General features: G+C 34.9%; 1 protein-coding gene, 1 long non-coding RNA gene and 1 other non-coding gene across 4 annotated transcripts in view; 1 reads left to right on the forward strand and 2 right to left on the reverse strand.

Moving 5' to 3' along the window:
* LOC140849554 (uncharacterized) overlaps positions 1-1,873 on the forward strand; it is a 53,630-nt gene extending 51,757 nt beyond the window's left edge. Inside the window, exon 3 of the long non-coding RNA XR_012131579.1 lies at positions 432-1,873. This is a non-coding gene — a long non-coding RNA (uncharacterized lncRNA). The remainder of the gene's footprint in view (positions 1-431) is intronic.
* INTU (inturned planar cell polarity protein) overlaps positions 1-23,384 on the reverse strand; it is a 73,498-nt gene that overhangs the window by 14,171 nt on the left and 35,943 nt on the right. The window contains exons 5-10 of one of the 2 annotated variants that reach the window (XM_073237058.1): positions 21,944-22,062; positions 19,337-19,426; positions 9,563-9,640; positions 7,950-8,139; positions 3,880-3,933; positions 5-67 (exon numbers count right to left, since the gene is read on the reverse strand). In XM_073237058.1, coding sequence (XP_073093159.1) covers positions 5-67; positions 3,880-3,933; positions 7,950-8,139; positions 9,563-9,640; positions 19,337-19,426; positions 21,944-22,062 — 594 coding nt within the window. The remainder of the gene's footprint in view (positions 1-4; positions 68-3,879; positions 3,934-7,949; positions 8,140-9,562; positions 9,641-19,336; positions 19,427-21,943; positions 22,063-23,384) is intronic. The other variant, XM_073237059.1, reaches the window with a different exon arrangement.
* Positions 429-592, reverse strand: LOC118968277 (U1 spliceosomal RNA). The gene has a single exon (XR_005055849.1). It is a non-coding gene; the product is annotated as a U1 spliceosomal RNA (small nuclear RNA).

Raw genomic sequence — 23,384 nt, forward strand, 5'->3', positions numbered from 1 at the left:
TTACCTTGTAAAATAGAGAACACCCTAAAATTGTATACAGCCGCCTCATGTCATAGTAATCCTCAGACTGGGGAGAAAACCACAATGGATTTACATTTTTTTATTTATGAAGCTACAACACTTAAAATGGCAATTATATTCTTTAGTAACTGAACTTTTCATAGTACCTTCTTTATTCTTTAAAATCAATGTACTAGGGCACTGGGGAGAAGATAATGGGCATATATATTTATTTTTCACTGAGAACAATCGTTTCTGATTCTTGTAAGATGCTGATTAGAGATGTCTGAGAATTAGAACATAAGATTTGTTATCCCAAGAGGGATTAAAACAAGTCTCTCAAACAAAAAGCTTCTTTCTACTATAAATCATCTAAAATATCAAATATTACCATATGCTGTTTTTTTTTAACTTTTTAAATTTTTTAACAGTGGAAAGCATGAATGCAGTCACCCACTACCAGAAATGATGCAGCCGAGTTTCCCACATTTGGGGAAATCGCAGGGGTCAGCACATCTGGAGTGCAATGGATAAACCTTGCCCTGGGAAAACCACCTTTGTGATCATGGTATTTCCCCTGCCAGGTAAGTATATGTTGTTTTTGAAAGTACAAATTGGTATGACCCATTCAGGGGCCACTGAGTAGTATGTAAAAAAATTAAATACACATACCCTTTTAGAATTTCCATTTCTAGAAATCTACAGAAATACTCAAACAAGAGAATCAAGATTTTTGTATAAAAAATTAATACAGAATTATTTGTAATAGGTAAAAACTGGGGATAAAGTGAAAGTCAACGATGGAGCATAGTTAATGAAAATAGTTCATGTTCATACCACATATTATCATATATCTGTTAAAAAAAATAAGGTTGATCTCTATGACCAAAAGGTTTTAGGACATATAAAGAATTCAAACTGAAGAACAGAATACCCACTATGATCTAATTTTGTTAAAAATGGCAGCCCCAATAATATATATGTATTTAAATACTTGTGTGTTGGTTTGTATGTGGATACATATGTGTATAAAGAAAGGTTGGAAGAATACATGCCAGCTATAACAGTTACAACTGGGGGAGAGGGATGAGGAGGGATGATACTTGTTTTTAATAATCATGCTTGCAGTTTTACCAAATGCATGCATTACTTTTAAAACTTAAAAAAAAAAGAACTCTAAATAAAACTAAAAACTGGAAATAATCTAAACATCCCTCCATTGTGGAATGGATGAACACTGTGATATATTCATACAATGAAATACTACTCAGTAACAAAAAGGACTGATACATGCAATGAAATGAATGAATCTCAAATGCAATTTGCTAAGTGAAAGAAGGCAGACCCCCAAAATTACCTACTATGTGATTCAATTATATGACATTCCAGAAAAGGTATAACCATGTGGACAGAAAACATATCAGTGGTTATCAGGTTTTATGGGTAGGGAAAGGGGTTGACTATAAAGGGGCATAGAAGAATTTACAGATGTAAATAATACCTTAATAACAACTTTTAAAAACTGAAGAAAAGAACACAAAATTAGGATGTAAGATTAAATCTTAGATCTAATTTCACACGAAGTTTAGAATAGATCCTTATTTTCATTAAGGTAAATTTCACTGTGAACTGTTCTGTAAGTTTTGACATATGTGTATAGCTGCCTAAGTCCCACCAACATCAAGATCCAGAACAGTTCCATCAACAACCCCTGCCAAATTTTTTGCAGAGGAGTATTCAATTGCATGACTGTAACACGATTTGTCTATTCACCTGTTGATGGACACTGAGTTATCTGAGTTCTTATCAGTTTTTTGCTATTAAAAATAAAGTTGCTGTGAACATTTCTGTACAGATTTTTACCTCAACTAGGCTTTCATTTCTCTTGACTAATTATATAGGAACAGATGGCTAAATCATATGCTATGTGTATGTTTAGGTTATTAAACTGCTAAACTCTTTTCCAAAGTAGTGGTACCTATAGGATATAAATTCTTAAAACTGGATATTTTAATACTTCAGATCTACAGTGCTCCTAATGATTAGTATCTATCTAAACATTATCCATCAAATGTATAACCTATGAAGAGGTCACTATGCTTAAATTTCCATTATTTTTATAAGCAAAATACGCTTCCATTTGGCCAGGGTCTTAAGGCTAAGCCACTCCTTTATGCTAACATCCTTTCCCTACGTTCATCAGCAGTCTTCTCAAGAATGTTCCAGCCTTTACTGTTTCTACTTCCTAGCTTCTCATTCACCTTTTTAAAGAATCTTATTACTGAAAATCTTAGGATATGCAAAAATAGAATAGTATAATTACCTTCAATGTACCAATCACCAACTTCCACTATAACTAAGTACATAGCCAATCTTGATTCATCCACATCCCTCACTCCTTTCCTCTCTGTGCTGAATTATTCAGAATCAATCCCATATGTTATATCATTTCATCTGCAAATACTTCAGAATGTATCTTTAAAACAGAAGGACTTTAAAAGATACAACTATAATACCATTACCATATCTAAAGAATTATTCTCATTTAATGTCCAGTCATCAGTATTTACATTCCCTTGATTGGCTCTTAGATGTTTAAAAAAAATTTTTTTTGTTTGAATCAGGTTCCAAGTAAGGTCCATATATTTAAACTGGTTGACATGTCCTTAAATCTCTTGTAACTGTTAGGTTCTCTCTCACCTTCTCCCTGCTATCCTTCTAATTTATCAAAGAATCTGCCCTGTTGTGTTTCCCAGTTTAGATTTTGCTGACTGCAATCTTCCTCCCTCAAAATAGAGTTATTTAGCATGTCCCTTTCCCCCTGGGATTTCCTATAAATTGGCAGTTAGATCTTGAGGCCTTTGTATATTTCACAGGTAATTTGTATGCTTCCATCGGGAGCTACGTACTATCTGGCTGTTTTTCTTTTGGTAATGTTAGCAGCTACTGATGATCAGTGTTTAGATGAATTCACTGACAAATGGTGATAGACCAATACTGTCATGCTTTCATGATATATTAGGCAGAACACTTTCATAACGAGAAACTCCCTCTGATCTCTGTCTGGTAACATACAGCTATGGTTCAGATAGGAAAATGTTTGCTTCTTCCTCCTTATTTCCCAGTGTTCACAAACACGAGTTGGTTCTCTAGCATCCTCCATAGTTGGCCAGGAAAGTTCTTTTTCTTTTTAGAAACATTATGAACTCATGGTCTTAATCATGTCTGATGTGTTTCAATCTGTGGTAGCTATTATCCTTATAGATGCTTATGTGGAAACTTCTTCAAATTGTCTCTTGATCACTTGAGCCCTACATTAATTCTACTCATTTTTTAGGGCTTCCTGGATTTCTGATATAACATGATGTTTCCAAGTTTATCTTGTACATTTTCAGCCCCAAATCTGAAATCAGTCATTTCTTCTTAGGGGTCTTGGTTCCTTTTAGTGAGAAATATTATTTATATGCCACAGTCTGGGTGCTAGTGGTGTTCATCACTGAAGGATGGTCACAATTACTAGGACTGTTCACTGGACAGAGCTAGGAAATATATTGTTACCATATTGACACTTCCAATTTAAATTCTATAGGGTTTCTACTTGATTTAATCAACATTACACATGTATGTTCTTTTGCTCAAAGCCCAGTTCTTAATGGTACTGATATAACTGATCATTACCTATATATTATGCAACAAATATTTTTAACTGAGTAGAAAAACTTAAGGCAAGCAAAATAGATTTTGACCATGTCAAAATAGAGACCTAATGTTCTGTACTTCATTAGTACATGTGCACTTGGAAAATATTCAGAATAATGACTTATTTACAAAATAAGAAATGAAAATTAAGACTTCTCTAAAATCCACTGCTTCTCTTACCAGTTCTGCGAAATCTGCAGCCTCCAATTCACTCAGTGCTGTGTCTAATTCCATCTAGGTGGGGGTAAAAAAAAGAGTATCACCAACATTTACTTTACATTAGTAGTTTTTAGTAATGTCTATGTAAAAGTGCTTAAAAATTACTTGAAGAATTGAATAAATATCTTTCCCCTTTTCATTTTATAAGAAATGTCCCAAAATGGAACATCTTGTTTTTAAGCTTTGCTACAAACAAAATAATTTATTTAATATATAGGGATTTTTCAGTTAAATCTCAATTTTTACAAAATGGGCTTCAATCTGTATTAAAGGGAAAATCATTTAAGAGGTTAAAAAATTGCTTTCCAGCATTGAGTGAGAATATTTTTTGACCTATTAAAATTCTTCAAGAAAAAAAATCAATCTTAATGTAGCCAATCTACATTGTTTTTATTTGTCTATTTACTCTATATTGAGTGGTTTTATTTTTCTGTTTTCTATATATTTATTAACAGTTGGAGTCTTCGAAAATATCAACATTCTTTCCTGTCTCTCTCCTATGTTCTGTATAAAGAACTGTTAATCTTTATTTATGGATTAAAACATGAAGGCAAGTGTTCCTCTGGAACCTGGCAGCATTTAACTACCCTACAGAGTTATTAGAAAAATCTCCTACTTAGGATTTAGCTTTTGTTTCTATGGAAATTGTCTGAACTCTTTCATGTATTTGTTTCTGAAGCATTCAAAATTTGAAAATAGAATAAAATTAATCTGCAGTTTAATCTGTAATGCATACATATAAACTGAGAACTATTGGTTACTGAAGCTTGTAGCACACATGCTATTTGTGAAAAAGAATTCCCTCCTTCATTTTTTAAAGGCCAAGACACTCTCTGCAGGACTGTTTTATAAACTGTGTCTCACTGAGATGACAAAAGCTTTGGAAACATTAGTCTTGCCTTTCAATGGTTTTCACACAGTGTGACTTATTCTCATTATGACCTACATTTTTTCTATATCCAGCAAATAATTCATGTTCTCCTTTTTGCAGCTATTGTTTCTCTTGCAAAAAACTATAGGACAAAAAGAAAATTGCACACACTTGTGATTCTTCTATCTCAGAAACATTAATGTTTAATGGGCTGTTGTTCATGCTACTGCACTCTATACACTAATGTACAAGGTTATTATGGCTGTTTCTTCATTTTTCTTAAGAGAAAAGGTAAAGTGTCTTTTTCCTTAATTATTACAGCATACCTTAGGAAAAAGGATAAAACAAACAAAATGAGGAAATTCTCAAACACCTGGGAAAGGAAACTGAAGTGAGACCTCATCATATATGAAGCTCAGAGAAAATAAGTTTTTTTCTAAGTTAAAAATAACTATTTCTACCCAAAGTTTATTAGGCACAAGTTACCTCACACACATGTTTTTAATTAGATTTCTTAAGGAAAAAAAATTCCTTCATATTTTCCATTAGAAAATATATAGTCAATAAACCTACTGTTTTAACACAGTAAGATATCTCGAAAAGAAAAAGCAAGCATGTAAGTTATTTGGGCTCGCTAGTTAAACAAAAACTTCAAGGGTTATTATGTTCTTCGAACTTTATATTCCTGAGACATTTAGATTATAAGAAGGTATCTTTCTCTCCAAAAATATTAACTTTCTTTGCCTTGAAATGAAACTGTGAGCATCGAGAGGACTCTTCTGTATTCCTCAAAGCATAGCACAAATATGAGTACCTGACACAATGAGGATGACGCAATCTTCATACAGTAGCATCAGACTTAACAAGGATAAAATCAACCAAAGCTTTGGTGAGATAAGCAACAGGTATGATTTAAGGCAACAAATGAAAAAATATACCAGAATTCACAAAGTGATTTCTCAGTTTGATGTTCTTTTAGGTTGAAATAAATAAAAGCATATAGTCCTTTTAATCAAATGTATACTAAATTAAGAAAAAAATGGCAATAAAAAAGATATCTGAATATAGGAGGTAGCCTTCACATAGAATTTATAAGACTAAAATAGGCCATATTTTAAAACTTCTTAGAAGGAAGATTTATTTAGTCTTAATGCATCCAAAGTCTAAAGACATTGTCACTAAAAACATGAAGTAGCTCTTTGTTTCCACAAAGAAGAAACTACATATTTTGAGGGAAGATATTTCTTTAATGAAGAGATTCTGAGACAGGGGAAAGAATCTGGGCACCTGCAAGACCAGAATGGCAGGCCTTAAGAGATGGTACTTTCTGACTTGCAAAATCAGCCTCATATCTTTCGGAAGAAAAAAAGACCCCAGAATGGGCATGAGTCAGACTCTGGAGCCAGGGTCTTTCTACCTTAGAAGTAAAGTTATCTAATTGTCTTCTGTTTATATTGAACACTTAAGATTTCTTATGAAAACACTGGTGGAGGTAGAATTATATATCTCATACTTCTCAGTTTTTATGTGACTTAGGGAAAAAATAATCACTGATCTGAGATATTGAAAGATGCAGCAGTGGTAGCTGACAAAAGCAAGGACAAAATAAAAATGCCAGAAGGTAAATTTCTTTTCAACAGGCTCAAACCCCTCCACTCCTTCTAAATAGTAATTATATAACAGTATTCTCACAACAGAGCTACAATGTGCCAGGCATAATCTGAAGCACTTTATGTATAATAACTCATAACTCTACAAAGTATGTATTATTATTGTCCCCATTTTACACATGAGGAAACTGAGCAAAGCAACTGATATATGAGTTTAGATTATTATTAAACTGTCAAAAGACATTTATTTCATCACATGTTATAGAATTTCACAAAGGGCAGAATCTTGAATTGCATTTTTACTACAACATCGCCTAGGTTTCTTCATGGGTAGGGAACTGGCTATGGCATAGTGTTTCACTTAATACTAATACAAATGCTGTGGCTGAAGAGATTATTGGTGATGAAAATGTCTGAAATGATCTTTCTGATCATTTAATTATTCAAAGTTATTCTGGGTCTATATATATGACTAAAATCACATTGATAATATTTAACCATCATGAAGTCTTTTTTTTTCGTGGGGGGGGGTGAAAGGATTTATTACCCGGCTTATTCTCCCGGCAGTAGGTCGAACACTAGCGTCTCTGCTTCCACCGAGAGCACTGGGCTGAGCTCTCTACACAGTGCAATAATAGCTTATTGCCTAAAGGTGTGGCCATCATGAAGTCTTACCCTTGGTAAACTATCTATGGGACAAGGCAAAAGCTAGTTACATATGTTCATATAAAGAAAGATTTTGCTATTATTAGTGGATTTTGCTATTATTAGCATTTTAGTTAAGAAAGAGACTCATAGAGAAGAGGCTGGTGGTTGTCATGGGGATTGTGGGGTGGAGGGTGAAATAGGTGAGGGGGATAAAGAGGCATGAAATTTCAGTTACAATATAAATTAGTCAAGGGGATGAAAGTACAGCATAGGGAATACAGTCAATATATTGTAATATCTTTGTTGACAGATGGCAACTACACCTATTGTGTGTATTTAGTAATGTATGTAATTGTCTAATCATTGTTGTATACTTGAAAACAATATAATATTGTATATTTCAATAAACAAACAAATAAATAAAAAGGTTCTGTAATACCAAGTGTAGCGGAGTTATGTAGAACAACAGGAACTCTCATTCATGACTGGTAGACGTATAAATTGTTGTGATGACTGTGAAAAACTGTGGCAATATTTATTAAAGCTGAACATTTGCTAATCATATTAAAAAATCCAAAGAATATTACTTAACCAACTTATCTTTAGACTAGAAACAACCCTAATGAACTTGCATTATAAAACTGTCACAAAATTCAAAAGACACACCATATGACTGTGAGCTCCAAGAAGTCCAATTTTAGACAAAACTTAAATGTTAAAATAAGATAAGCTAATTCTATTCAGAAACAAATTTGTCTTTCTAAGCTCACTACACTGGACCTCCTACCTCATCAGTTAATTGCCTCTTTAACTCTTACAATCTTGAAAATAACAAAAAGCCTATGGAAAAAAAAATTATAAGGCAACTGGTTCTGATTCTTATTCATGACATCTAAGTTTACCTTAATTTCCTGTGGAAGTGTGAGCCACCGAACTCCAGGGAGACTGTCTAAGAGTACTGCACTGGAAGCATCATACTGTTGTGCCCTGGGACTGGCAATGGAATGTAGTTTAGCAGGCTGAAGTGCTCTTTGAAAAAACAAGTTGAAAAAATGATCCAAACGAGGAACATTCTCAACCTGGCAAAAGGCACTGAAGAAACAAGAGCTGTAAGTTAGAATAACAAATGGAAACGGTGGTCATCTTTTGTACGCTCCTAAGGGGACTGGATCTTTCCCAACTACACAAGCTCTCTTCCTTGCTCCTCTCTCTTGACAAGAATTACTGCTATATGGTACTGATGGAATGTGTTAAGAAACTCACCCTATCAATATATTTTTTACCCTAAAACCTACTCTCAGATGTACTGATTAGACACTACAATGGAAGAACCAGAGGTCTAATACAAGTGGTACATCTACAATAGGATGGCTGAGGCACCCTTTTGCAAAAAATGTAAGTTGTTTTTTACCTCTGATATCTCTTAACCCTTTACAATGCCCAGGATCTTTCAAGCAACATAATAAAGAGATTTTGAACTTTGTAATAGAATAGATCTGGCTTTGAACTTATTGTTGCTCATCTACTGCAAATTTAAGAAGGTAGTTGATCTTACTTTTACATTGGTTAAATTTTTCCTTATAGGCTTTTTGTAGTTCACACATTTAGAAAATGCTAATAATTAACTAGGTTTGAGAGGGATGTGTCTCCTAAGAGGCTTTTGGAGAATACTGCAAATTAGACAGTTCTCCTGGATGGCACATTCATAGAAAATTCCTTCAAGCTGCTTTGAGAACAGGGACAGCAAAGATCTACTCCAGATAAACAGAGAGCTGGTGTCACTATGGTTTGGAAAATGTATAAATGTCTTTGGATTTTTATATTGATTTACTCTTCAAGCTTTGAAAGTAAAGGTATTGTTTTATTCCTCTGAAGTACTGGGCCTTACAAAAATCCCACAGAGAAATATCTATATTCCATTCATAATTCTACATGTTCAAATGTTGAGCAGTTACCTCAAGTTACCTACTTCAGATCAAGAAAGATGCATCACATTATATTGTAAGGTTTAAAAAGCAAGCAGAAAGGTATGCAACATATGAGCCCACATGTATAAGAAGAGAATTATGTGTGTTAATATTGTACAGAGAATATATGGAAGGATACACATGAAACTAGTCAATTCCTTCTCTGCTGTGTTTTTTATTTACTTATTTTAAGAGTGCATACTTTTTTTGCTAAAAAACTTTTTAAGAAAGACATCACGTTTTTAGATAGTGGTTTTGACAACAATCTTATGATCGCAGAAAACACAACTCATTTTAAAGCTTCTGACTTTGTTCTGTATCTGTTATAAAGACATGCTTTTACGTTTACCCTACAGAAATATATCAAATGAAAATATAATTGTGGTTTCATTACTATTTCACTAAAGTAACATGTGAGACCAAAAAAGAAAAAGCAGTAGAATGAAAAACTTCTGGAAAATAAAGGCCAACCAAGAAACAGCATTAAGTACAAAAGGTGATTGAGAATCATACTTACAACTTAATATTCAATTCAAAGAAGTACTTACCTATCTAAAGAACCATACATAAATTTTAAGGTCTGAGCAACATCTTCTATCATATTCCTTAGCTGAGGAAGAGGAACTCTAAAAAAAGGTAAAAATACATCTATTTACAACCTAATCAAATAATACATATCTAAAAAAACCCAGAACTTCTTTAAAACTTTATATGTAAGGAATATGGAAAGCGTGTGTGCTAAACATGAGTATAGTTGTGCAAAGTGGTTGTTTATTGCATTAGCAATCAAAGACTTTGATGTCGAGATTTGGGGTTCTAACATGGGTCAAGCAGAGACTTTTATGTATCACCATATATGGAAATTATTTAGCCCTCTTTAGGTTTACTTTACTCATGTGTAAAATAGGGCAATAATCACTAAGCCTTTCTCAGGTTCATTTTGAAGATTAAATAAAATCAATGCATATAAAGTAGTGCAGTACCTGGGCCCATAGAAAGAAATGCTATATCTTGATACTTTCCAGTATCACCCAGATCTCCACTGAACCTCCAACTCTCGTGACAAAAAGATACCCCCAAACAAAATGGAAAAAGAAAGTAGAAAAAAAGAAAGGGACTTAACATTTTCTCTTTGAAGCTTTATAAGAATCTACAAAGTAGGTCTTATTATTCCAGTTATACCAATGGTAAACTGAAGTCCAAGAAGCTAAGTAATTTGTGCAAGGACACAAAGGGAGTAGAACCGGCTGGTGGGCACCCATCTCGGCTCCAAAGTTACTCTCTCCACAACCTTACACTGTCTCTAAGGTTAGGTTTCCAGTCTACACTGTAGCCATCACAGGAAGATGATCTCTCCTGCAAAAACACATGTTCCTGGGTTATATGTTCACCCTATCTTCTGTGGGACACTGGTTTTCTCATTCTGCTTTTACCAGACACAGTGAAGAGGGAAGTAAGTGTGCGGACTGTGGCATTAAGACAGACCACATGCACAATGTTGAAGACATCAAGACATGTGAATTGACACCAAAGAGGTGCCTGGGCATGATCTCTCAATATTCTATTTCCCAATTTCAATGAATGAGAATAATAATACCCACCTTTCATAGTTACATGAAGCAAGATGGAATGAAGAAAAGAATCTGGTACAGAATGGCTGGTATGAGGATTAAAGAGGTGGCTAGGGTTTATTTCTAATCTAAAGCTCAGGATAGACAATAAAAGGGATCTTCAAATTCATTCTAAATTACCAATTCAAGTTCTCTAAGATAGGAATGACATATACCGCTAGGAAAGACCTGCCTCCCCACAAGTTAAAAAGATTGAGAATTTGACTACAGCATTCACTATGTGGCACAACCTTGATCCACTGCTGTCCTTTTTTGTCTTCAGGGTAAAACCTCTCAGGGAAACTCTCTATTTGGCCTCTCTACATGACAGTACATACTACAGTATCTTATTCTGGATGTTCTCCAATTAAAAAAAAATTTCAAAACAACTCAAGTTTTTCACAATTTGACCCAGCATAGGACAGTCTTCTAGCAGGGCCCATTATATAAGTCCCTTTTTAGACAGAAAAACACACATCAGCTGATTAAAGAGAGCCATCATCTAGTATATATCGCAGCACCATTATCCTTCATGTTAAAGATTTTGACCCCTACAGTCATGATAGATCATATTCCTTTCTGTCCAAAATGAAAAACACCTTTAAAATAAAATCATTTTAATATTTTTCACTGCAGCTTCCTTCGGAGTTCCTGTTTATGGTGTTAATTATTTGACACTCTTCCCCTTAAGAGGTAGAGCTTCATTACCCTTCCCTTGAGTATGTGCTGGATTTACTAACTTGCTTCTAACAAATAGTACATGGTGGAAATGACAGTGTATCATGTCTAAGACTAAGTCATAAAAGGTCTTGCAGCTTCCCCCTTTTCCTCTACCTTGGTTCACTTGCTTTGGGGTAAGCCAGCTGACAGTTTTAAGGACACTTAATCAACTCTGTGATGAGGTCTATGCGGCAAGGAGCTAAGGGCTCTGACAACAGCCATGTATGTAAGCCATCTGGAAAGCAGATCCTTTAGTTGGAGTTAAGCCTTCACATGGCTATCCCTGGCCAACGTTTTGACTGCATCCTCAGGAGAGGTTCTGAGCCAGAACCACTCAGCTAACTTGATCGCAGATCCCTGACTCACAACACTTACAAGATAATAAATGTTCACTGTTCGAGTCCCTAAGTTTTGTTATGCAGGAATAGGTAACAAATACACTTTTATATAATTAGAGAAATCTGGTTAACAAAGTCATTAGTAATACAAAACTACCATATTCATGTTCAGATTGGCTGGATAACATATCTTTTTACTCTATCCTTTTCTTTCTTGAGACATTTAGCAATGCCTGAAGAAAATTTATCTAAACTGATATTCTCTGAAGTTGTGTCAACCACCTACTATTGTACTTATTTTTATATTTTATTACCATTTGGTAGATAATTTACAATGTTTCTAAGGACCAAAGGGAAAACTAAAGTGTGTTTAGTAGTTTAATAGAAATTGCCCGATTATTATTATTTTTTTATTAAGGTATCATTGATATACTCTTATGAAGGTTTCACAAAAAGAACAATGTACTTATTACATTCACTCTTATTGATTCCCCACCCATACCCCATTGCAGTCACTGTCTATCAGTGTAGTAAGATGCCACAGAGTCTCTATTTGTCTTCTCTCAGCTACACTGTCTTCCCCATGATCCCACACACACCATCTTCCACCAATCATGATACCCTACAATCCTGCCCAACTGTAAGCAAGAGTCTAAATTGCAAGGTTTAAAAAAATCAATGAACAAGGACATAGAATGGATAAAGAAGATGTGGTACATATACACAATGGAATAGTACTCAGCCATAAGAAAAATACAAATCCTACCATTTGCAACAACATGGATGGAGCTAGAAGGTATTATGCTCAGTGAAATAAGTCAGGCGGAGAAAGACAAGTATCAAATGATTTCACTCATCTGTGGAGTATATGAACAAAGAAAAAACCTGAAGGAACAAAACAGCAGCAGATTCATAGAACCCAAGAATGGACTAACAGTTACCAAAGGGAAAGGGACTGGGGATGGGTGGGAAGGGAGGGATGAGGGTAAAAAGGGGCATTATGATTAGCACACATAATGTGGTGGGGGGGACAGGGAAGGCAGTATAGCACAGAGAAGACAAGTAGTGACTACAGCATCTTACTATGCTGATGGACAGTGACTGGAATGGGGTATGTGGTGGGGACTTGATAATGTGGGGAATCTAGTAACCACAATGTTGCTCATATAATTGTATATTAATGATACCAAAAAAAAAAGAAAACAAGGACATAAGACTAGTCTGACAGTAGTTAAATCCCTCTTCTTGGGGCTGTTCTCCATATTCCTGTGTATTTCCACTCCCATCCAACCCCAGCTTTTAATGTCCTACAACATTAGGGAAGCAATGTAGTACAAAGAATACAGATAGACTCTCATTCAATTTCCAATTTTGCCTCTTGCTGATTATGTGACCTTTGGCAATTATTTAACCTTCTCTTAGTTTCACTTTCCTTGTTTATAAAATGGGGCCAGTATCACTAAGTACATTTGGAGCTGATTTTGAAGATTAAATGAGATTAATGGAGTAAAGTACCTACTGCAGTCATTAGGTTCATGGTCAGCTCACTAGAAATATTAAACCTGCTCTTACCTCCAACTATAAAAATAAGATATTTCACAGCACTTTGCAAAAAGTTAAGAAGACTTATGATTGGGTTAAAGATGGCGGCGTGAGAGGAGAGATAGAAGCTTCCTCCTAAAACTGGATACAATTAGAAAATTTAATTGGCGCAACTAATCCTGAGAAAGCAACAGGAAAGAGGACAGGGCCAGACTGCATATACCTGGAGAAAAGAGCAGACCTCACCAAACGGCGTAACGTACCAAAGCTGTGGCCTGGAAGGACCCAAGCCCTTACCCCATACCAGCACACTGGTAGGAGGAAGACAAACAGAGCAGGGAGGGAATGGAAGGCCTGGGACTGCGGAAAACCTAGCTCCAGAGATCTCTGGGAGCACAAACCTACATTTCATGGTGCTTTCATGAGACTCGCATGACTACCGGGTTGGAAAGTTAATACAGGCAGAGTTTCTGGGGAGACTGGGATTCTGGCCGCTTGTGGAAAGCAGGGATCCATATCCAGCTGCTCTGGGACAAAAACATGCCTGTGTGACTGGCCCACTGGCTCAGGCAGTGGAGACAGGCACAGCAGCTGGGAGGCGGGGAACAGCTCTTTCCTCCCCCCAGGCACCAGTACCACTCCTCTGCGACCCCCAACATTGCTTCAGGGGCTGAGCAGCTTCAGAATAGAGCTTCTGGACACTAGAGGGTGCCATATACAAACATGAAACGCCAAAGGAACCTTGTCCAGAGTAAAATTATTAATACAACTCCCGAGAAAGATTTAAATGATATGGACCTCGTGACTCTTCCTGAAAGGGAGTTCAAAATAAAAATAATCAACATTCTAACAGAAGTACAGAAAGACATCCAAGAACTCAGAAATGAATTCAGGTCGGAGATCCAATCGTTGAAAAGCACGATGGAGGGTATTAAAAGCTGGTTGGATATGGTGGAGGAGACAATAAATGAAATAGAAACTAGAGAAGAGGAATACAAAGAAGCTGAGGCATGGAGAGAAAAAAGGATCTCTAAGAATGAAAGAATATTGAGAGGACTGTGTGACCAATCCAAGCAGAACAATATTCGCATTATAGGGATACCAGAAGAAGAGAGAGAGAAATGGATAGAAAGTGTCTTTGAGGAGGTAGTTGCTGAAAACTCCCCCAGTCTGGGGAAGGACATAATCTCTCAGGCTATGGAGATCCACAGATCTCCCAACACAAGGGACCCAAGGAAGACAACACCAAGACACACAGTAATTAAAATGAGAAAGATCAAGGATAAGGACAGACTACTAAAAGCAGCCAGAGACAGAAATAAGATCACATACAAAGGAAAGCTCATCAGGCTAACATCAGACTTCTCAGCAGAGACCTTACAGGCCAGAAGGGAGTGGCATGATGTATTTAATGCAATGAAGCAGAAAGGCCTGGAACCAAGATTACTTTATCCGGCAAGATTATCATTTAAATGTGAAGGAGGGATTAAACAATTTCCAGATAACAAAGCTGAGAGAATTTACCTCCCACAAACCATCTCTACAGTCTATTTTGGAGGGCCTGCTATAGATGGAAGTGTTCCTAAGGTTCAATAGCTATCACCAGAGGTAATAAAAACACAGTAAAGAAAGTGGAACAGCTAATTACGAACAAGATGCAAAATTAAATTAACTATCCTCAAAGTCAATCAAAGGATAGACGAAAAGTACAGAATTTGATACCTAATATATAAAGAATGAAGGAGGAAAAAAAGGAGAAATAGAAAAGAACCTTTAGATTGTGTTTGTAACAGCATACTAAATGAGTTAAGTTAGACTCTTAGATAGTAAGGAAAGTAACCTGGAACCTTTGGTAACCATGATGCTAAAGCCTGCAATGGCAATAAGTACATACCTATCGATAATCACCTTAGATGTAACTGGACTGAATGAACCAATCAAAAGACATGGAGTCACTGAATGGATAAAAAAACAAGACCCATCTATATGCTGCTTACAAGAGACTCACCTCAAACCCAAAGACATGCACAGACTAAAAGTCAAGGGATGGAAAAGATATTTCATGCAAACAACAGGGAGAAAAAAGCAGGTATTTTAATACTAGTATCAGACAAAGTAGACTTCAAAACAAAGAAAGTCACAAGAGATAAAGAAGGATATTACATAATGATAAAGGGCACAGTCCAACAAGAGGATATAACCATTATAAATATATATGCACCCAACACAGGAGCACCAGTATATGTGAAACAAATACCAACAGAACTAAAGGAGGAAATAGCATGCAATGCATTGATCTTAGGAGACTTCAACACACCATTCACTCCAAAGGGCAGATCCACCAGACAGAAAATAAGTAAGGACACAGAGGCACTGAGCAACACAATAGAACAGATGGACCTCTACAGAACTCTACACCCAAAAGCAACAGGATATACATTCTTCTCAAGTGCACATGGAACAATCTCCAGAATAGACCACATACTAGGCCACAAAAAGAGCCTCAGTAAATTCAAGATTGAAATCCTACCAACCAACTTTTCAGACCACAAAGGTATAAAACTAGAAATAAATTGTACAAAGAAAGCAAAAAAGGCTCACAAACACATGGAAGCTTAACAACACACTCCTAAATATAAATAGTCAATGGATCAATGACCAAATTAAAATGGAGATCCAACAATATATGGAAATAAATGACAACAACAACACAAAGCCCCAACTTCTGTGGGTATGCAGCAAAAGCAGTCTTAAGAGGAAAGTATATAGCAATCCAGGCATATTTAAAGAAGGAAGAACAAACCCAAATGAATAAGGTCACAATTATTAAAATTGGAAAAAGAAGAACAAATGAGGCCTAAAGTCAGCAGAAGGAGGGACATAATAAAGATCAGAGAAGAAATAAATAAAATTGAGAAGAACAAAACAATAGAAAAAAATCAATGAAACCAAGAGCTGGTTCTTCGAGAAAATAAACAAAATAGATAAGCCTCTAGCCAGACTTCTTAAGAGAAAAAGAGAATCAACACACATCAACAGAATCAGAAACGAGAAAGGAAACATCACGACGGACACCACAGAAATACAAAGAATTATTAAAGACTACTATGAAAACCTATATGCTAAGAAGCTGGAAAACCAAGAAGAAATGGACAACTTCCTAGAAAAATACAACCTTCCAAGACTGACCAAGGAAGAAACACAAAATCTAAACAAATCAATTACTAGCAGAGAAATTGAAGCGATAATCAAAAACTACCCAAGAGCAAAACTCCCAGGCCAGATGGATTTACCTCGGAATTTTATCAGACATACAGAGAAGATATAATTCCATTCTCCTAAAAGTTTTCCAAAAAACAGAAGAGGAAGCAATACTCCCAAACTCATTCTATGAAACCAACATCACCCTAATACCAAAACCAGGCAAAGACCCTACCAAAAAGGAAAATTACAGACCAATATCCCTGATGAACATAGATGCAAAAATACTCAACAAAATACTAGCAAACCAAATTCAAAAATACATCAAAAGGATCATACACCATGACCAAGTGGGATTCATCCCAGGTATGCAAGGATGGTACAACATCCGAAAATCCATCAACATGATCCATCACATAAACAAAAAGAAGGACAAAAACCACATGATCATCTCCATAGATGCTGAAAAAGCATTTGACAAAATTCAACATCCATTCATGATAAAAACCCTTAACAAAATGGGTATACAGGGCAGGTACCTCAACATAATAAACGCCGTATATGATAAACCCACAGCCAACATCATACTGAACAGTGAAAAGCTGAAAGCTTTTCCTCTAAGATCGGAAACAAGACAGGGATGCCCACTCTCCCCACTGTTATTCAACATAGTACTGGAGGTCCTAGACATGGCAATTAGACAAAACAAAGAAATACAAGGAATCCAGATAGGTAAAGAAGAAGTCAAATTGTCACTATTTGCAGATGATATGATATTGTACATAAAAAAACCTAAAGACTCCACTCCAAAACTATGAGAACTAATATTGGAATTCAGCAAAGTTGCAGGATACAAAATTAACACACAGAAATCTGTGGCTTTCCTATACACTAACAATGAACTAATAGAGAAATCAGGAAAACAATTCCATTCACAATAGCATCAAAAAAGAATAAAATACTTAGGAATAAACCTTACCAAGGAAGTGAAAGACCTATACCCTGAAAACTATAAGACACTCTTAAGAGAAATTAAAGAGGACACTAACAAATGGAAATTCATCCCATGCTCTTGGCTAGGAAGAAATAATATCATCAAAATGGCCATCCTGCCCAAAGCCATATACAGATTTGATGCAATCCCTATCAAATTACCAACAACATTCTTCAACAAACTAGAACAAATAGTTCAAAAATTCATATGGAAACACCAAAAACTCTGAATAGCCAAAGCAATCCTGAGAAGGAAGAATAAAGTTGGGGGGATCTTGCTCCCCAACTTCAAGCTCTACTACAAAGCCACAGTAATCAAGACAGTTTGGTACTCACACAAGAAGAGAGCCACAGACCAGCGGAACAGAATAGAGACCCAAGATATTACCCCAAACATTTATGGTCAATTAATATATGATAAAGGAGCCATGGACATACAATGGGGAAAGGATAGTCTCTTCAATAGATGGTGCTGGCAAAACTGGTCAGCTACATGTAAGAGAATGAAACTGGATCACTGTCTAACCCCATATACAAAAGTAAATTTGAAATGGATCAAAGACCTGAATGTAAGTCATGAAACCATAAAACTCTTAGAAAAAAATATAGGCAAAAATCTCTTGGACATAAACATGAGCGACTTCTTCATGAACATATCTCCCCGGGCAAGGGAAACAAAAGCAAAAATGAACAGGTGGGACTATATCAAGCTGAAAAGCTTCTGTACAGCTAAGGACACCATCAATAGAACAAAAAGGTATCTTACAGTATGGGAGAACATATTCATAAATGACAGATCCGATAAAGGGTTGACATCCAAAATATATAAAGAGCTCACACACCTCAACAAACAAAAAGCAAATAATCCAATTAAAAATTGGGCAGAGGAGCTGAACAGACACTTCTTCAAAGAAGAAATTCAGATGGCCAACAGACACATGAAAAGATGCTCCACGTCGCTTGTCATTAGAGAAATGCAAATTAATACCACAATGAGATATCACCTCACACCAGTAAGGATCGCCACCATCCAAAAGACAAACAACAAATGTTGGTGAGGTTGCGGAGAAAGGGAAACCCTCCTACACTGCTGGTGGGAATGTGAATTAGTTCAACCATTGTGGAAAGCAGTACGGAGGTTCCTCAAAAACTAAAAATAGAAATACCATTTGACCCAGGAATTCCACTTCTAGGAATTTACCCTAAGAATGCAGCACTCCAGTTTGAAAAAGACAGGTGCACCCCTATGTTTATCGCAGCACTATTTACAATAGCCAAGAAATGGAAGCAACCTAAATGTCCTAGATGAATGGATAAAGAAGATGTGGTACATATACACAATAGAATATTACTCAGCCATAAGAAAAAAACAGATACTACCATTTGCAACAACATGGATGGAGCTAGAGGGTATTATGCTCAGTGAAATAAGCCAGGCGGAGAAAGACAAGTACCAAATGATTTCACTCATATGTGGAGTATAAGAACAAAGAAAAACTGAAGGAACAAAACAGCAGAAGAATCACAGAACCCAAGAATGGACTAACGGTTGCCAAAGGGAAAGGGACTGGGGAGGATGGGTGGGAAGGGAGGGATAAGGGCAGAGAAAAAGAAAGGGGGCCTTATGATTAGCATGTATAATGTTGGGGGGGGGCACAGGGAGGGTTGTGCAACACAGAGAAGACATGTAGTGAGTCTACAGCATCTTACTATGCTGATGGACAGTGACTGTACTAATGGGTGAAGCCAGGCCTTTCTGGCATCTTTCTGCACTTTTCATACCAAACGAACATAGGTAGCTATTGTACAATAGACTTTTAAACTGTAAAACTATTTAAGGAGTTTGTCTTTTGACAAAAAAGCCATAATTTTAATGAATCAGCCTTTGTTAGCATTGTATACAAAAATCTCAACTTACTCTTCAGCAGGCAGGCCAATTAACAACAACTTGTCAGATTCTTTCCAATAAGCCACATGAATTTGTTTCCCATTTAAAAGAAGGGATGAGCTAAGGAAAAATGAGTCAAAATAAAGTTAGAATATTTTCAAGTGATATAAAATTATAAACAGTCATTCTTAAAAGATTACATATGGTATGATTTAAGAACTGCACACTTAATAAGCAAATTTCTTGGCCTATACCTAACTGCCACACAGAAATGGCAATGAATGTATAACAAAAATATATTCTGAAACATTTTTTTTAAATGCACAAAAAACTCTAGGCCAAACAAAGTGGACCCATTACAGTAAAAAGACATTGAGATTCTTTCGCTAACCTTAAGTGACTGTTTAGAGTGTGTTAATTTAACATGTGTTAACAAATCTTTTCTGGTTGTCTATTTATGAACACAATTTACTAATAGAGAGAAAGACATGGTTCCAATTCATAAAATCATCATTTACTATGGGAGACAGATGCCTAAACAAGAAACCAAATTATAAAGTCAGATTTAAATGTGCTCCCAAGGAAATTTTTGTGGAGTAATGGATATATTCACTGTGGTGATGAATTTAGGGTCTATACCTATGTCAAAAATAGTTAAATTGTAGATTTTACATATGTGAAGTTTATTATACTTCAATGAGGTTGGACAAAAAAGAATGAACTGTGGAAACATAAAGAATATAATAATGATTCTTTCTTGTAGTGTGAGTATGTGGTAGGAAGAAGAAAAAATAGAAATATGTTTAGTGTTTTCTTTCTTTAAATGAAAATACATACATGAGTCTTCATCTGCTGAGTCTTTAGGATAAAGTGTACTTTCTATACTATAGTGGATAAGTATGTGGGATTTTAAATATGAATTGCTCAAAAGATTTTTTTCAAAGGGATATTACTTTTGCCTTAACAAAGTTTAAAAATGCTTATACTTTTAGACAAATACTAGACTTCTATAGTCATAGAAAACTCTTCTGTAGTTTTAAAACAGTGTGTGCAAAAGACACACATGGCTAAAGAATCCCTGACATAATTATTTTCAAATTTATTGTTTCACAAAAAAGTTTTTCAGATCATTTACTATTTTCCACATGTTTAACCCATATCTTATCATTAATAACAAATTCTGAATATCAAGTAAAATAACATTTATCCTTTAGAATAAAAAGAAAAAAAATTCAAATCCACATGAAGAAACTTAAAACAAATTTTAGAATAAGATTAAAAAGGAAGCCTGCACCTTGAAAACATTATGCTAAGTAAAGAAGCCACTCACAAACACATATGGTGCTGTTCATAAGAAATGTCCAGTATAGGGTTATCTTCAGAGACAGAAAGAAGGTTGCCTAGGGCTTGGGGTGGGGTAGGTAGAATGAGAGCTAAAGGGTACAGGGTTTCTTTTTGAGGTGATGAAAATACTCTAAAACCAGCTCCGGTGCTTCACATATCTGTGAATGTACAACCACTGAATTGTATACTTTAAATGAGCGAACGGTATGAATTATATCTCAAAAAAGCTGTTTAAGAAAATAAAAGGACTACAACATGCTCTTATGAATGCAAATTCATATACTAAATGGAGCTTCAGTTACTAGAATATTTAAAATGAACAATATTTTCTATATACACTATACTAAAAGTCCCAGAGTTAAACATGACTTTTAAAAAAAAAAAACAAGGAAATTCTTCTTCCTATTGTCTTCCAGATCCTATCTTTTAAAACCAAAGAGTTACCATTTTTACCAGAATATGGGAAAAGTTAAAGCCTTAGAAAATCCAATGTGATATTTTATCAATATGATGAGGCTCTTAAAATTTGAGAGAATAACTTTTTTGGTAAAGTCTAAAACTGTTGAAATATTAAGGGAAAAAAATGGTTTACGATCCCTAGATTTATTTATTTTATGGGAAAAAAAAAAGCAAAACTCAGAAGGTTTGAACCTTCTCCTCCCATAAGTTACTGATGGCATTTCAGAGCCACAGCTTGATAAATCAGTGTGAAATGGGGATATAATTGACTATACGATGTTATTTTATTTTTCAAAAAATTATCTGACATTGGTCTTGCTTATCTATCACTGTGTGTACAGGTGAGATACTGCATTCAGCATACTCTTCTTAAAGTATATAAGTATTCTGTATTTTTCTATCATTGCTATAAAACATAATATTTTGAATATGTGAAAAATTCAGTGTTCAGTCATTCTTACTAACCACAAGGTATTGACTAGCAAGTTAATAATCAAGATAAAAACATGAGAAAGCCCAGACTCATCATAATGCTATGCTTAAGAGGTATCATCTTTATGAAGAAACTCTAAAGTATAGGTCATTAGCTTAACTTATTTAAAGTGTGCCAAAACACCAGATCTACAGTGTACTGAGTACCTATACTTTAATAGATGATTTGTGGAAATAACTTAGATAAGAAATAAAGTATTTGCACATATCAAATCTGCTATACAGACATCTACATAAATACAAATATATTTGTATGATAGATACTTGCATTAGTATTTTGTAAGAACAAAGGTAAAGAAGTTGAAAGAAACAGAATTAAAGCTAAATGAAATCAGTTGTTACCTCGTAACTTGTGTCCCAGTTACATTTTCCAACATGTCACAGAGTGTGAGAAATATCCCTCGCACACTTTTTAGTTTCTGAGATGCATCAGATACTGGACAATGATAAATAATTTCTTGCTGTTAAATGAAAAAAAAAAAAAAATCAAATCCCCCAAATTTTCCAACAGTTATTTTTGTTATGTAAAGTTCAGGCTTTGTATTGAGAAAAGAACCAAAAAAAAAAATCTTAGCTCCAGTGGGAGTCTTCTTCAAACAGAGAGAGAGAAATATGCCTGGAATTTTAACACATTACCTTGTATTTAAAATACCACATTTGAAAATAAGGTGCCGACTGTCCAAACTGGTCATGATGCTAAAATATATACTGAGTAGGACACTGATTATTGGAATGATTACAGTTAGTTTCAAACAATATTTAAAATTTTAATTTCCTTTACACTAAGTTCTAATACCAGTATTTTATTATATTTCATTATACAGATTTTACCTCCTGCGATTATGTATCTATACAGACACCACATGTAAATTTTAGGAGTCTTGAAATTTAATTATGTTAATTACTGACCTTGAAAAGATAATAATCATCTTTGGTAAAGTCATTACATCTTTAAACCTAAGACAGGATTAAACTTATAAAATGAGAATAAAAAATTAAATTAAAATAGTACAGATAAGAAGAAAGCAGTATTATGAAATTACAAATCTTTTATGTCTTAAATTTGAAAGTTGCCCACTATAAATTAATCTGAATACAAACTTTAAAAGAGAGTACATTTTAAATTATGGAAAATATTAGATCTTCAAAATAATTCACAAAATGCTTAATACTTTTCTATTTTCAAGAAGAGCATGTTTCCAGGAAACAGTTTTTACAAAATAAAATAAACCTCAAAATCAGGGTGTATATTTTGCTAAAACTTTTACACAAAGGGGTGAATCACTCTTTACCTCACTTTTGCTGTTACTTAAAGCAACATGCTATTTTTCTCACAAGGCAAATTAAAAGCAGTGAAGATAAAAATTTCTGGATAGAAACCATGGAAAATTCAGAGTAGCTTCCAGTTATGCTGTTTAACAGCAATACCTATAAATACTGATATAGCTACTATTTAAAGTCCAAATTCCTGAAATATGACATCTTTTCCTTGGTTCGCTCTCTAAAGAGTGTTCTTCTGTACCTTGCTTTGGTCCCTCTTTACAAGAAATAATTATGTGAGTTGGAGTCCATGTCTTGGCAACTTTTATGTTAAGACAAATATAAATAATGATAAACTGGACACATCTTTTTTTAATACTTCTTCAGCACATTCAATATATGCAAATTGCTATGGAATACATTGGCCAAATAAACTCTCCCTAACAACTCAAATTTTCCTGCAATATTTCTAGGGTAAAAACATACAAAGCATTTTATCTCTAGAAATTACATCAAACATTGG

The sequence above is a fragment of the Manis javanica genome, chromosome 5, assembly GCF_040802235.1.
Source record: "Manis javanica isolate MJ-LG chromosome 5, MJ_LKY, whole genome shotgun sequence".
In the NCBI taxonomy this organism is placed as follows: Eukaryota; Metazoa; Chordata; class Mammalia; order Pholidota; family Manidae; genus Manis; species Manis javanica.